Source organism: Sciurus vulgaris (genome assembly GCF_902686455.1).
Source record: "Sciurus vulgaris genome assembly, chromosome: 18".
NCBI lineage: Eukaryota > Metazoa > Chordata > Mammalia > Rodentia > Sciuridae > Sciurus > Sciurus vulgaris.
In genome coordinates this window covers 34,769,827-34,784,974 of record NC_136479.1, presented here as the reverse complement: position 1 = coordinate 34,784,974, position 15,148 = coordinate 34,769,827, and the positions used below count along the sequence as shown (strand labels likewise).

At 52.0% G+C, this 15,148-nt stretch overlaps 1 protein-coding gene and 1 long non-coding RNA gene across 2 annotated transcripts; one reads left to right on the top strand and one right to left on the bottom strand.

Moving 5' to 3' along the window:
- The first annotated feature begins 5,834 nt into the window (after positions 1-5,834).
- On the top strand, positions 5,835-7,853 carry LOC306650209. Its single transcript, XR_013760827.1, has 3 exons — positions 5,835-6,559; positions 6,862-6,945; positions 7,661-7,853. It is a non-coding gene; the product is annotated as an uncharacterized lncRNA (long non-coding RNA).
- Positions 7,854-11,363: 3,510 nt separating this feature from the next.
- On the bottom strand, positions 11,364-14,166 carry CCL24 (C-C motif chemokine ligand 24). Its single transcript, XM_079121843.1, has 3 exons — positions 14,006-14,166; positions 13,649-13,766; positions 11,364-12,411 (listed from the first exon to the last, which is right to left on the bottom strand). The coding sequence occupies exons 1-3, from the start codon at positions 14,076-14,078 to the stop codon at positions 12,243-12,245; spliced, it is 360 nt and encodes a 119-aa protein (XP_078977969.1). The 5' UTR covers positions 14,079-14,166; the 3' UTR covers positions 11,364-12,242.
- Between the last annotated feature and the right edge of the window lie 982 nt (positions 14,167-15,148).

The window sequence follows — 15,148 nt, the reverse complement described above, 5'->3', positions numbered from 1 at the left end:
TGGCCCAGTCAATGCCTCTTCTGGTTTGAAAAAACAGAAGCAGAGGAAAAGCAAAGTCATATTCCAGGGAACTGACCCGAGTTACTTGACGACACAATTGGTTGTTCCAGATAGATTTCGGGCTCTTGGGTGAAGTTTTGTCTGCCTTCTCAACATTGCTTATCTCCTGGTGAGGTCTAAGTGGTTTCAGATGTCCACAGTAGAGCAGCCAAAAGTGACAAGGGGTGATCAAGAGCCATGCTCCGGGCACCCAGGCTGCCAGGCCCTCGGGCCGGTGCTGTTACCACTCCTTAGTACCTCAGAGTACCTGACCCGTGGGAATGCCAGAGCTGGTTGGGGCACTTGAGACAGCTCCTCTAGCTTAGAGGGTCTCTAAACTGACAGATTATACCGATTATCTGGAGGTTTTACAAATATATATTCCCCCGCCTGGTCCTGGGCCTTCGGGGTGACCCACGATTCTGTATTTCAGCCAAATCTGGCTAAAACAGGGAACCAGTGTTCTAGAAAGGCTGGTGACATCTGTCCAGGAGAGTCTTAGGGAGGAACAGAGCAGAACTGTCAGACCAGGGCTCAGTCACTCCCATGCCGTGGTATGTCCTAGGGTTCTGAACATCTGAGTTTAAGAGGAGGGCAAAGGGGTCCTGCCGGGCATGGTGGCCCACATATGTAATCCCAGTGACTCAGGGGGCTCATGCAGGAGGATCACAGGCTCAAAGCCAGCCTCAGCCACAGAGTAAGGCTGTAAGCAACCTAGCGAGACCCTGTCTCAACATAAGCAAGTAAAAGGGCTGGGGATGTGGCTCAATGGTTAAGTGCCCTTAGTTTCAATCCCTGGTACCACACACACACAAAAAAAAAAAAAAAAAAAGAAAAGAAAAGAAAAGGGGTAGTGATCCTATTGAATCACAGAAGTTTCCATGGAGAGATGGAACCACTACTTTCAGTTCACTCCTTTTCAAACACTTCCCTCATGATCATCTAGATTGTTCTGGCTGCTTCGAGTGACAGGGATCTCAGCACCGAACCCATCCCAACCCAGGATGGCTGGGACTGTGACAAGGTTCTTCAAGTTTTTTTTAAAACTTGGCTGAAATCTCTATTTCCTTTGCTTCTATCTATGGACGGAGTTCTGTGCAAAATGTATGATTCCTCCTCTTTTGGAAGACGAGGAGGTTGGGGTGGAGGTAGATTTGAAGACTGTCACTTTTGGGTTCTTTTAGCAGCAGACCTGAGGCAAGGATTCCAGGCCAAGCGATTGTGTGTGTGTTGGGTGGGGGGCATGGGAGGTAACAGGAATTTGATTTGATTTGGTTCTATGAAATACCAGTAAACGGAAGGGGAAATCCGGGCAGGGAGGCAGGGCTGCAAGAAGAATTGACAAAAGCTTACTGCCCTAAGTAGACGGAGCTCACTGCCACTGGGACCTCTGGAGTGGGCACGCCCTAAGGACCACCCCTGGTGTACCAGTTTCTGTTCCCATAGACAGCTATGGTGTGCAAGGGGCCCAGTGTTTCCTCAGCACTAACCATAAAGGGAACAAGTTGATAAGTTGGTCTCTATCGAAATTTGGAACTTTTATTCATTAGAAGATAAAATTAAGACAGCAGAGGTAATCTGCAGGGTAGAAGAAAAAACTGTTAATACATGTCTACTGGGTTGACTAAATACCACACCCTCCCCCATAGTCACATCTACCCAGGACCTTAGAATGGGACCTCGTTTAGAAAAAGTCTTCCCAGATGTAATTAGTCAAGAGATTAGAATGGAGTAGGGTGGGCTCTAAATTCGATAAGTGTCTAAATCCAATAAGTGTCCTTAAGAGTTGGTCACTGCAACAGAGGGGAAGGCCAGGTGAGTCAGGCAGAGATGGGGGTAAAGGATCTATTCCCTTGGCAGGAATGGCAAACTGGGAATGCTAAGGATTGCCAGGAGTCACCAGGAGGAAGGAAGAGGCAAGGGAGGAGTCTTCCTGTGGCCTCCAGAGTGGACACGGCCCTGGATTTTAGATTCAGCCTCCAGAGCCATGAGAGAATAAGTTTCTGTTGTTTCCTATGCCACCCAATTCGTGGAAATTTGTTACCATGGTCCTAGGAAACGATATGATATCTATCTGCAAAAGGATTCGGCTTTCAGAATAGATAAAGAGCACCATAGATCAACCAGAAAAAGACAATGTGATAGAATAATGACTGAGTCTTGAACACTTTCCAAAAGAGGAAATCTACACTGCAAATAAAGAGAGGCTTCATCTTATTAACCATCAGAGAAATGCAAACTTAAGCCGAAATGCATGTGCCTGCCAGAATGGCTGCAATAAAAAGCGGGAAAATACCGAAGGTTAATGAGGATGTGACTCACAGTGAAGTCACATAATTGGTAGCATAGTTGCACATTGATTAATGACAGTGAGCTCTGAGAAATGTATCCTTAGCCAATTTTGTCACCCTGCGAACATCACAAAGTGCACTTAACCAACTAAGACTTCTGCATCCCGAGGCCATATGATCCCATGGAGACCACCGTCACATGACCGAAACAACATTATTCAGTGCAAGCAGTATTAAGCTAAACATAGACATACTTGATAATCCAGAAATTCGACCCTTGGCTATGGGCCTATCAGAAATATGTACCTAGATCCACCAAAAAGTCTTTTTTTTTTTTTCTCTCGCAGTACTGGGGATCCAACAGGGGCCCGGTGCATGCTGGAGGGGCTTGAGCTACGCCTCTGCCCTCCACCAAGAGGCATTTACTGGAACAGTCAAAGCAGCAATATTTGTAATGGCCCCAGACTGGAAGCTACACAAATGTCCCTCAATAGTAGAATGGAAAATAGGCATTTATTCACATAACACAATGCTGTACAGCAACTAAAATGAACTATAATGACACACGATCGTATGGCTGTATCTCACATCCTACTGCAGAGGAAAAGAAGCCTAATGCAAAAGCGCATTATCATTTGCCTCCGTGAGTATCAAGCACCAAGGAAGCAAAACTAATCTATAATGATGGAAGGCGGGAGGGTGATGGTGCTTTGGGGAGGGGGACTCAAGAGGCAGCTCCGGGGGGCTCTGCTGGGTCCCTGAGCCGGGGCTGGTTCACCTTTGTCCTCTTGTGAAAATTCACTGAGCTGAACTCTTTCTGACTGGATCCACACCCTTTTCTACATACACAGGTGATGCATAATGATATTTCAGTCATTGACGGAGCTGCAGAGACTACAGGGATCCCCTAGGATTGCAATACAGTTGAAGAACTCCTACCAGCTGGCGCTGTCACAGCTGTCAAACCGCCACAGCACAATGCGTGACCCACACCTTTGTGGTGATGCTGGTATCGACTAACCTACTGAGCTGCAGGGGTATCAAAAGCCCAGCCCATAAAATCCCACACAGTATGTCAAACTCAGTAATCATAATGCACAGCTGCGTTACGGGAGCACGCAGTTACTGGGCTGTACTTGTTGTAGAAGGAGGAGCAGCCTCAGTCATCTCATGTTTATTGCGCCTCCAGGTTGCAGCAAAAGCCACCTGAGCTGGGTATAGGGCACTCTCCTGTAATCCCAGCAGCTCAGGAGGCTGAGGCAGGAGGATTGCAACTTCAAAGCCAGCCTCAGCAATTTAGCAAGGTCCTAAGCAACTCAGCAAGACCCTGTGTCTAAATAAAAAATAAAAAGGGCTAAGGATGTGGCTCAGTGGTTAAGCACCTCTGGGTTCAATCCCCCTACCAATAAAAGAAGGAGGAGGAGGAGAAGGAGGAAGAGGTGGAGGAGGAGGAAGAGGAGGAGGAGGAAGAAGGAGAAGAAGAAGAAGAAGAAGCAGCAGCAGCAGCAGCAGCAGCCGCCGCGGCCACCGCCACTCAGAGTGACAACCTACACCACCAGGGTGGGCGTGTTTCCCGGGATGCAGCCCCGTTGTTCAGTGATACTCAACTATATGTTACATTTTGATGGAATAATGATGAGGAAGGAAGTCATATGCTGAATGAAACAAACAAATCATTCTGCAGTTAAAGGAATTTGTGTTTTTGTTTAGTTGGTGCTGGGGATTGAACCCAGGGTACTCTACCATTGAGCCACATCCTCAGCCCTTTTTACTTTTTATTTTGAGACAGGGTCTCGCTAAGTTGCTGAGAGTCTCACTAACTTGCTGAGGCCAGCCTCAAACTTGTGATCCTCCTGCCTCCACCTCCCGAGCTGCTGAGCTCACCCATGTGGCCACCGGTATGGCTAAAGGAATGTTTTATGGAAGTCGTGACTCTCTGTCCCCTCCTTGGTATTCAGAATGTCTCTATTTCTAGAAGTGAACGCTGACTGTCGGAAGTCGCCTCAATTCTCCTCATGCTTCGCCAGTGGGGTCCAACCCCTGAAACCTCCCTCCTGGAGTGACAGCCCCTCCTTCCGCCCCTACCTCCGAGCAAGGTCTGCGTCCTCCTTCCAAACCCTGTGGCTCCCCAGCCGGTGGGCTTGGAAAACAGTCTCTGACCTGTACGAACCTGGGCTTTGGGCCCTGCTCTGGAGTCTGCCTTAGCTGTCCAGTCCCTGGGATCCCAGGTGCCCCTGTGAGCCAGGTCAAGACCTCCTCTGAGCCTGACAATGACCTCCGTAAAGAACCCCTTCCACATAATGTTGCATTCTGAGGTTCCGGAGGGACGATGAATTCTGGGGGATTTCGTGTGGCCTAGTACATGTATGCTGAGAAAATCTCCCAAGTGCCTTTCTGGTCTCGTACGGGAGTCTTCTAATGAACTAAAGTCCCAAAGTTTAACTTAGCTCTGCTGATGTCCCCACCTTATGATTAGTGATTCTGATCTGCTCATGAGGGTGCCTCCCCACGAGGGCCGTGTCTCCTGGGGGCTTCTGCTGAAACTCCTTCTCTTTGGCATTTGAGTGTATTGAGGACACTGCCCAGGCCAGGCCCTGAGAGACCCCAGGTCCTTCCTCTCTGTTCCCTACTGCCCCTTTCCTTAGGGCCGAAGCCCCTGCTCCATACCTTCCAGGTTGCTGGCTGGGATCCGGATGCTTCTGTGTGGCTCTCCCAGGACCCCCCATCTGGTGCGGTTCCCAAGTCTGGATTTTCCACTGCCATGGACACCCTTCTAGAATCAGGCCGACCATTCTCCTGTTGCCGTGGGCACTGGCTGGCCTGGCTGGCCTCGCTAGGCCTTCCCTTCATTAGGCGAGGTGTTCCTGCCCAGTAACCTTCTGTAAAGGACTGAATTGCGTCCCCACCCCCAAACTGCAAGTATTGAAGCCCTAACCCACAACGTGACTGGGCTCGGCGACAGAGCCTTTAAAGAGGTAAGGAAGGTTCAGCGAGGTCAGGGGGTGGGACTCTGACCCAATAGGACTGGTGTCCTCTTACAAAGAGGAGGAAGAGGCCCAGGGTCCTGCGTGTACAGACACAAGGCCATCTGAGCACACAGTGGTAGGTGGCCACCTACAAGCCATGGAGTGAGGCCTCTCCAGATGCCGATCTTGCCAACGCCTTGACCTTGGACTCCAACCTCCGGAACTGTGAGAAAAAACATGACTGGTTTGGTCGCTGGTACCCTGTCAGGGCAGCAGGCGGCCCAGCCCACCCTCAGCCCCTGGGCACTGGGCCTCTCCCCTCCTCCCTGTCTAGGGCTGGGCCCCCCAGCAGGAAGCAAACACGGAGTTGAGGATCTGGGTGCAAAAGTTAATTTGGGAGGAGATGACAGGAAATGGCAGCAGGGAGGGGGCAGTGGGTGGGGAAGGGACAGCCACCAGAAGGCACGACCGCCTTGTCAAGCAGCTTACCCCGCGGGCAGCAGGGGCTAGAACTTGTTGAAGCTTCTAGAAACCACTGGACCTGGACCAGAGTCACTGGACTCTGGGGCCGCCCGTCACGAGGTCAGGTAACTCCCCTGGGATGAAGAGGTTCGACCTGGAGGAAGAAGGCCTGGAATTGCTTGAAACCAACAGCTTTGCATGTCAGGAGCCCTAACAGCCAAGCAGGACTTCCTGGTAAGTTCTTCCAGCAGCTTCTGCTTCCCAGGAGGAGGTTGAGAAGGGGAAAGAGGAAGAGGCTGGGGAGATGCAGGGCAGGGACCCCCACTATCGCTGACCATCTCTCCAGCCAGCGCACTGTCCTCTCGATAGCCGGACGGAGCCTGGGTGTCCTGGGAAGAGGAGAGGGGAGAGGGGGCGAGGGAAGCTGTGAGATGGTCAAAGGCTTTGGCTGCACGGCGGCCTCACCTTTAACTTTCAGTTCCATCTGCCACTTGGAGGAAGAGGCGACAGGCACCAGATCTCACTCAGCAGCTGCCACAGACCCTGGGCAAGGGTTCCAGGGCCCGATGCCCAGATCAGCTCCTTGACTGGATGAACCCAAGTTCCCTCAACCGACAGTCCCTTGTCGACCACGCAGAAGAGGAAGTCTGTCGGGCCTGCCTGGCCATCACAATGCCCCGGGGAATTTTTTGGACAACGCATATTTCCGGGCTTCATCCTGGTGAGTTCAAGCCGACAGGTACGGAGAAGAGCCCAGGAATCTTCACTTTTGAAAGCCTCCCAGCCACTTCTGAAGCCCAGGTGGGTAGGGAACTGCTGTTCTGCCTATTTCCATCCTCGGCTCTAGGATGAGTCTGGGTCTCTTGCCTGTCCCACCCTTGGGTTCAGATGGTACCTTTTGCTTCACCACCTGGGCGCTGACTACAGGGCTTCCAACTTGCTTTCTGTGAGTCATATGACAGGTTTTGCAGAGGGCAAGGGAGGCTCTCTTGAACAATAGACCAACGTTGGCCTCCCTCGGCCGCAGACCGGGCCGCTCTCATGCATTAATTGCCTCTCCCTGGACCTATGAAATAGATACCTCCATTCTGCCCATTCTATAGATGTGGAAACCGAGACCAGAGAGGTCAGAGAGTTCCCTCCAGCAGCACACTGCCAGATACAGATGGTGCTGGGGTCGGATACAGGTAGGTCTGGCTCCCGAGTCCAGGTTCTCTCCCTTCATAGATTTTTTTTTTTTTTTTTTTTTTTGTCTTTTAAACCAATTGGCTTATTTTTAATTTGTTTGTTTGGTTTTATTTTTCCCCCAGAAGCAGCCCTTGAGACAAAGGTTCTGGAGGATAGAGTTAACTTAGTAGGTTTAGGGAAGGAAGACAACCAATGAGTGTGTCAATCATTGTCAGGGACCAACTAGGACCTAGGGAGACTATGGTGATGGGGTAAGGCACATCCCTGCCCCAGAGTCACATGAGCCAGGGGGCTTGAGAGCTGGGGTGGTACACACCCATGGTCACCAGCCTTCCCTGGGAGTGCTCTTTCCCCCAGCACTTCTAATGTAACAAGGTAGCCCCTGGGATAAAGTCCCCAGGCCCAGACACGCGGACACTGTTGGCAGCTACCAGAAGACAGGGGCACACCTACTGGTCTAGCCCGAAGGACAGGGGGATGGGGACAGGTGGATTCCGCTTGTGTGATGGAGTCAACCATCGCACTTGCCCCAGAGGAACCTCACCTAGTTTTCCAGAAAACCATAAATAGACAAAACCATTTGAGTGGTGTGCAGAGCTTGGCAACCAACCCCGGCTCAGGGATGTGCCGGATTCCTTGAAATTAGCTTATGGTAAACCAGGCACCTTCGAGCCGGATGAAGTCCTTTCTGTTCTAACCCTTCTTTCATTACAGAAATTCAACTGCTCTTGCTGCCACCCGGTCTATGCAGTGAGTCCCCAGTAAATGGCCCTCTGTGATCCTGGATCTATCTGAATCTTCCTTCTCATGACACCTTGGGCCTGGTCCTCTCCTCCTGGGACAAAGATTTTCTGGAACAGGAGAGCATAATGACAGTTTCTGTACACTTATAAATTTAAAAAAATCATAAAAGTAATAGATGCATATAATAAAAGTTCAAATACCCCAAAAAGTACTGTGATAAGTGTATCTCCTCCTCCTTCTCCATCCTGGGTCCCCAGTCCTGACCTGCCACAGGCAGCCATCTTGAAAGATGGTGTCCAGCAAGTGGCTAATCACGTGTTCATATTTTTTTTTTTTTTTGCCCCATGAATAATATCAGGCAGCACAAGCTCTTGTGAACCTTGTTTTATTTTTTCACTGAAAAATATATCTTGATGATATCCTTTGCAAATGGAAAATTAAGTTTTTGCCAATTTTCTATAACCAGAGGGAGTGCAATGTTGCACACACACACCTGTGTGTGTCTTCATAGGGTACATTCCTGCAGGGTCGGGGGCGGGGTATGTAGGATAAGTATTTTAACAGATACAACCAGATCATCTTTGCAAGAGGTTGGCCCCATGGTTACCGGTAGTGCCGTGGAGGGCTGGCTCCATCCACGCTCTCAGGGGCTCCAGCCCCCTCTTCCCTGGTCTTCATCACCTGCTTTGATCATCTCGTGGCCCCTGGCTGTAGCCATGCCAGGCTCTACAACTTCCCTGCAGAGACAGGTGAAGAGCACGCGCGTGAGAACAGACACACTGTCCCTCAGAGCTGCAGCAGGGCTTGGCTGCCATGATTTCCGTTTGGCAGAGACTCTCCGGCAAGCAGTAGAGAGCGGGAGCCTCCCGCTGGCTGGAAGGGTTAGGGTTAGGGAAGCCCAGGTGCGCTCTGATGGGAGGTGGTCGGCTTGGGAAGTCGGAGGCAGATGAATCAGAAGCATCATAAGCCCTCGGCTGGGAATACATTTGGCTCCCTCTGGTTGCTTCTGAGCTGGAAGAGGAGGGTGCTGGCGAGACTGGCGGTTCCTGACCAAGCACTGAAGCGCCAGGCCAGGTGCTACCGGAGCTGTGGACCAGAGTCCCATGTCCTCAACAGCCTGGCTCTTGTCTTTTATTTATTTTTTTGGGGGGGTGCTGGGGATTGAACCCAGGGCCTTGTGCTTACAAGGCAAGCACTCTACCGACTGAGCTATCTCCCCAGCCCCTGGCTCTTGTCTTTATTTCAGTCTCTCATTCCCGATGCTCCAGCTCGCTCCGGTCCTTAGATGTGCCCATCTTTCCAGAGCGAAGCCCATGCCAGGTGGATGGAGTCTGAGGTGAGGACTCCAGAGGGCTCCCTGTCTCCATGAGAATGTCCCCTCCTTTGCATTGTTTTGCATGAAGACTTGTTCTGCTTTGCATTAGAGGTCAAGTAATTTAATAGCTCTGTGCCCGGAATACCTGCCAAGGGCCTTTTGTGTGCTGGTAGATTCCCTGTTGGCAGTAGGGGCCTCTCTATATCTTGGGGCTCCCTGCTGCTCCCCAGTACTAGGAACTGAGTCCAGAGGTACTTCACTACTGAGCCACATCCCCAACCTTTCCCCTTTATTCTTAATCTTTTATTATTTTTTGAGACAGGGCCTTGTTAAGTTACTGAGGCTGGCCTCAAACTTGGGATCCTCCTGCCTCAACCTCCTGAGTAGCTGGGATTACAGATGTGTACCACTGCAACAGGCCCTTAGGACTGGGGGTTATTCTGCCCCCACTTTCTGCAAAAAACCACCCTGCCCCAGCTGACAAAGACTCATGACTGGGAATGGGTGTGTATCTCTGAGGGGTGGGCCTCACACCTCTTCCCCGTGGGCTGAGCCCGGACTGCCCTGGGCTAGTTGATACACCGGCGGCTGCTGCCTTCTTGTATTCCCTCCCCATTCTGTTGTGACTCCCTCTACTTTCCAAATACAACATTGCATTCAGATCTCTGCTTCATGGTCTGCTTCTGGGGAAAAGTCAAAGTGACAGGTCTTGTTATGCCCATTTCACAGATGAGGAAACCGAGATTCAGAGATGAGGTGACCTATTGTTGCATCACACAAACAGAAATATATTACTTGTTCTCTGACTCCAATTTCCAACCCAGGGCTCCTGAAATCCTTGTGGTTTCCCAAGTGAGGGGACATGGGAACGTTGTGTGCAGAGCTCTTAAACTTGAACTTCCTGATGAGGGGATCTTGGTGGACTCCCAGAGAGCTTCAGGATGAGGGCTTGGCCAGAGGACCCAGGTGTGATTAGAAGCTTAGGATTTTCAGCCTCATTGCACCCGATCCTGCAGGGAAGATCGTATAGATGAAGTCGCCATAAAAGTCTTTAAATGCTGCTATCTGCAGAGCTTTCGTGTTGGTGGACACCCCTAAGTCCTTGTGGGGTGCTGCACAGCCATCGTCACAGACACAGAAGTTCCCACAGGCCCTCAATGTGGTCCCAAGCCCTGCTTCATCTGACCATTCACTTCCATCCTTTAGAATAAACCAGCAAGCCCAAGAGAAGTGTCCCCCTGAATTCTGTGAGCCAGGACCAAACTCGAGGAGGGCTCAGAGGACACCCAGATGTGTGTCCAGGTTGGACAGAAGTGTGGTATCCCGGGCATCACACATTGGGTGTCAGAGGAGCTGCGAGTATAGGAAGAGTTTTTCTTTTACAAGGTCAAGCGGCTTATAAGACTTTTTAACAACTCATTAAACCCACACGCTTTTGATAGGCGTGTGTCTCTCTCCGATCCTTTGAAGCCGCCGATCATCATTTATCATTTTAAGGCCTATAACAGCTCCTGTGCAGTGCACAGTCAGCGTTATTGAACTGTTCTAAAAATGTAATTGAATTTGCTTGTGCAGGGGTGTTTTCTCAAGTTAGTAGAGGGTGAGTATCCCCGATCCAAAATTTGGAAGTGCTCTGAAATTCAGGATTTTTGGATTAGGGATATTCAACCAGGTAAAGTGTAGGTAAATATTCTACAACCAGAAAAACTCTGAAATCGGAAGCACTGCCAAACATTTTGGATCAGGGATACCCAACCTGTGTTAAATAAAACTTTGAAGGCAGCCGTTGATTTGCACTGGGTGCCTGCGCTGGGCCCGACGAACACCCCGAAGTAGTTTTGACACCATAACTGAGAGCTGTTTGGTTGGAGACCCAGGAGTCAACCAAGTAAGCGGCACACTGTGGACCAGTAATGTGCTAACCGATCAACTGGTTGATTAAGCTGTGGCCAATTAAGCTGTTTCCAAGGCTTCACTTCTGTTTTTTTCTAAAAATATCTGCAGATCACATTTTGGTTGGAATTCTCAGAATCTGCTCTGGTCACCCGATTTCCGGGTCATCTCTGTTGTGCTCAAATAAGCTGTGCTAAGCTTAATTCGTGTAATGAATTTTCCTTTTATCTATTTTTGCCCTGCTGGTGGATGCAACCCACAGTGTTACATCCCCGGCCCAAGATTTTCCGATTTAACCCTTGTACCAGGTCGCCCAAAGGCAGGCCAGGACCACGGTTGATGCCCTGGGCTCTGGGGCCTTCATCCCCTCCTGGCCTTGGGTGGGTGGCCCAGGGTGCTCTCTGGAGCACATTTCATCGCCAACCCTGTTCCCAGGAGAGGTGAGAACAAATGAGACATCGCTGCTTCAGAGGAGAAATGAGTTTACTTGGATTATGATTTCAGATCAGACTCTGGATGCACTTGACAGTTCTCATGCACAGAGAAACTGCTGGGGTCTCTCTCCCCCACTCAGCTCCCACCCCATCTTCCCTTCACCAAAATGTGGAGGAAACCCCAAAGCAGCAAGAAGCAAGCCCTGTCACCCAGCAGAATATCTCCTTCAATTCCTATCTGCAAAGGACTCCAATGGTGCATGTTGCCCCTCACCCTGGCCCTCCGTCTCCTTTTCTTTACAAAAACCGATGCGTTGTTCCTAAAACTTTGAGAAGTAGGCACGGATCCCACAGTGAATCTGCCAGGGGATCCTCTATTTTTGTTGAGTTTTTATTTATTTAAAGTGCTGGAGGTGTGGCCATCCAGGAGCATCCCCAACATGCGGGGGAGCATCTCTGTTGACAGGTCACCATCCCCAGACAGACAGAGACAGACACACAGCCCTCAGTCCCACCACGAGACCAGAGGACCCGTTAGAGCCGCCTGCAGGCTCCCTGCCAGTAGGCTATGTCTGCAGGTGCTTGGATCTCATGCACCTGGGCTCTGATGGACCCTGCAGGTCAGAGAAGGGCCAGCTCCAGGTCGGGAGAAGGGCAAAGGGCTGCCACCTCCCTCCTTCTAGAACCTTCTCCCCCAGCTCGGGGACAGCCAGGGGCCCAGGACACCTGGAGCCATGGTTTAGCTTCCAGGGAGCAGACAGCCTGTTCCCCTGGGATTTTCACAAAAGAGCCACATCCCTGAGACTGAACAGGAAAATTAACCCTTGTCCTTCTCCCGTGGGCTTCCCAGGCCCCAAGCTGCCTGGCAGGGAGCCCACGCCCAAGCTCAGGGCAGGAGGGCAGGTGGTGGTTAGTTGGCAGTGCTGTTTCCACGGTGTCTCTGCCTGGGGACCTTGACGCCCCGTGCCCTTGCCCCCGTGGAAGGTTGCTTCTGCTTGGCGTCCAGGCTATTCATGTACTTCCGGACCCACGGCTGCTTGGGGTCGCCACAGACCTTCTGGCCCTTCTTGGTGGTGAAGCTGTGGGAGGAAGGACAGGGGCTCACCTGAGGCCTGGCAGGGCCCCGGGACCCCTTCATTCTATGAAGAGGGGAGGTGGAAGGCCAGGGAGGGTTAGCTGCTTGCATGGCCCCCGCAGCTTCCTGGCACCCCTGTCTTCGCCTTGGGGGTGATGGGGTGGCGGGGGGTGCCAGGCTCACTCAGGGTCCTCCCTGTCAGACAGCGAGGCCCAGACCTGCCTTTGTATAACGCTGGATCTGAAGGAGCTGAGTCAGCCTCTGCCCACAGTGAGAAGTCGAAACCGCCACGAGAACCCCCAGAGTAAAGGGCAGACTCAGGAGGCTGAGGCAGGAGGCTCACATTTGGAAGCCAACCCGGGCAACTTAGAGAGACCCTGTCTCAGAATAAAGAGTAGAAAGGCTGGGGATGTGGCTCAGTGGTAAAGGGCCCCTGGGTCCAATCCCCAGGACCAAAATAGAACAAAATCAAATCAAATCAAAGGCAGATGCTACCAGTTCACACGCTGGCTGGAAGTGCAGCTGGGGATCCTGGGTGGCCCCCTTCAAAGCCAGCTTTGATCTGGGGGGTCCCCAGGCCATGAGATGGGGTATCAGCAATTAATAATAAACACTAATATCACATTTCATTTACGTGCTGCTCTAAGTGAGTTCACACTGGCTAGCTTGTGTGGGAGGCCTCTGTGAGGGTATGTGGAGCACCATACTTGGCTTCATGTGTGACCTCGAGCAAGTCACCTTCCTGAGACTCAGTTACACTCGGTAAATGGGAAATCATGCCCCCCCCCACAAAACAGTTTTTTTTTTTTTTTTTTTTTTTTTTTTTTGGTACCAGAGATTGAACCCAGGGGCGCTGAACCACTGAGGCACATCCCAAGCCCTTTTGATTTTTTATTTAGAGTCAGGGCCTTGCTAAATTGCTGAGGCTGGCTTTGAACTTGTGATTCTCCTGCCTCAGCCTCCCGAGCTGCTGGGATTACAGGCACATGCCACCATGCCCGGCTTCCATCAAATTTTTGAGGGACTTAGTTAAGATGGGGTCCCATCCCCCCCAACAGTGCCTTGTATATATTTGGGGCTCAGGGGATGATTTTGGACATAAATCTTCCTCCTAATTTTATGGGTGAGGAAGCTGAGGCTCAGAGAGGTGAGGTGCCTTCCACAGGGATGCACAGCTGACTTGACTCCTCGGGACCCTGGAGGCACCCCATTCCCTGTCCCTCTCCTAGGGAAGTACTCACATCACCCCTGCCTTGGGGCAGGTGCTCCCGCTGGACATCTGGTAGCTTACCACTCGGCTTTCGGGAATTTTCTTAGAAATAAAGGATAAGCAGCACGAAGAGGGGATGACCACAGAGCCTGCAAAGAGACACAGAGAAGAGCTGAGTCCTTCCCCAGTCTGCTGCAGGGGCTGGACCTCAGCCACAGAGCTGTCCCCTGCACCTGACACCCCCAGGCCACTCCCTGGGCTGCTCCTCGTCCCTGCTTCCCACCAGCCCCAGCCGCTTAGCCCTCTGCCCGTCCTCGCTGTAACAACCCAGCCCTGTCCTTGGAACCAGACATGCCCAAGAGACCCGGATCAGAGGTGGAGGTCTCACCTGTCGGGAGGATGTAGCCGACACAAAGGGCCAGAAGCAGGAGGCCAGCTATGATGCTCGCGGGGCCTGCCATGTCCTGGAGAGCAGAGGTTGCAGCTCAGGGCGCAAGGCCAGTGCCTGGGAGGAGAAGGCCTGAGGAGGAGGCTGATTCCCGCAGCGCACCCAGCCTCCCTGGCTCTGCCCTTTATAGGGGCCGCTAGGGAGAAACAGGCGCTCAGAGTCCCCGCCCCCTCCACGCTTCCCCGAGAACCCTGAGGCTTCAGCCGTCAAGAAAGGGGGGGTGCCCTGTGGTTTCCAGCTGAGTCAGGGGTTATTTGGAGCTCAACGAGAAAGAGCTGGGTGTGGGGGCGTCACTGCCCTGCTGGGGCCAAGTGCAAAGGCTTTGGATGCCCAGTCAGAAGGGGATCCTGGCTCTGCTGCTCATTCCCTTTGGGAGCCTGGGTCAGTCACTCACCTCCCGGGACCTCAGTTTTTTCAGCTGGCCATGGTGGTTATCCCTGTCTGCCCCCCATTCATTCACTAGGGTTTTCCTGGGCCTGGGCCCTGCGTCAGGCCCTGGCGTACTTCCAGCGGGGACACAGAGGTGATCAAGTGTGCGCAGACAATGACAGGTTCTGGCAGAGAGGGACAGAGCCCTGCGAATGCGGACAGCACGCACGCGGATCCCTCCGCCAAGTTGGTGCACTTGGGATCTTGGTGGCTTTGAGTTCCCAGCAGACAGGACCTGCCTCCCCAGCTGACTGAAGCCCCTTAGCCTGTAGGGTCTGGGCAAGTCGCAAGGGCCCGGAAATTTACATCTCCCCCAGGCAAGTTTTGATTGGTGTAGGCTGGAAGGATCCAGAATTGACGTCCAGCGTGTCCCACAGGATCTCCTGAGTTTCCGGGCCACCCTGTCCCAGCGGGACAACCGGTTGAGTGTCTGTGCTTCCCACGTCACGGGCACCTTGAGATCCATGTTTCATTTCTACACCCACCAAGTCCTAAGTGGCTCTCCTGTGTGTGCAGGATGGATACGGGATGGATCACCTCGGGGACAACTTCCCCTGGACCAGAGATACAGCTGCAGGTCCCCAGGAGGGGACAAGACCAGTCTGGGAGGCCAGCCAGTTCCAGACCTCATTGACCTTCTTTGCAGAGTGAAGC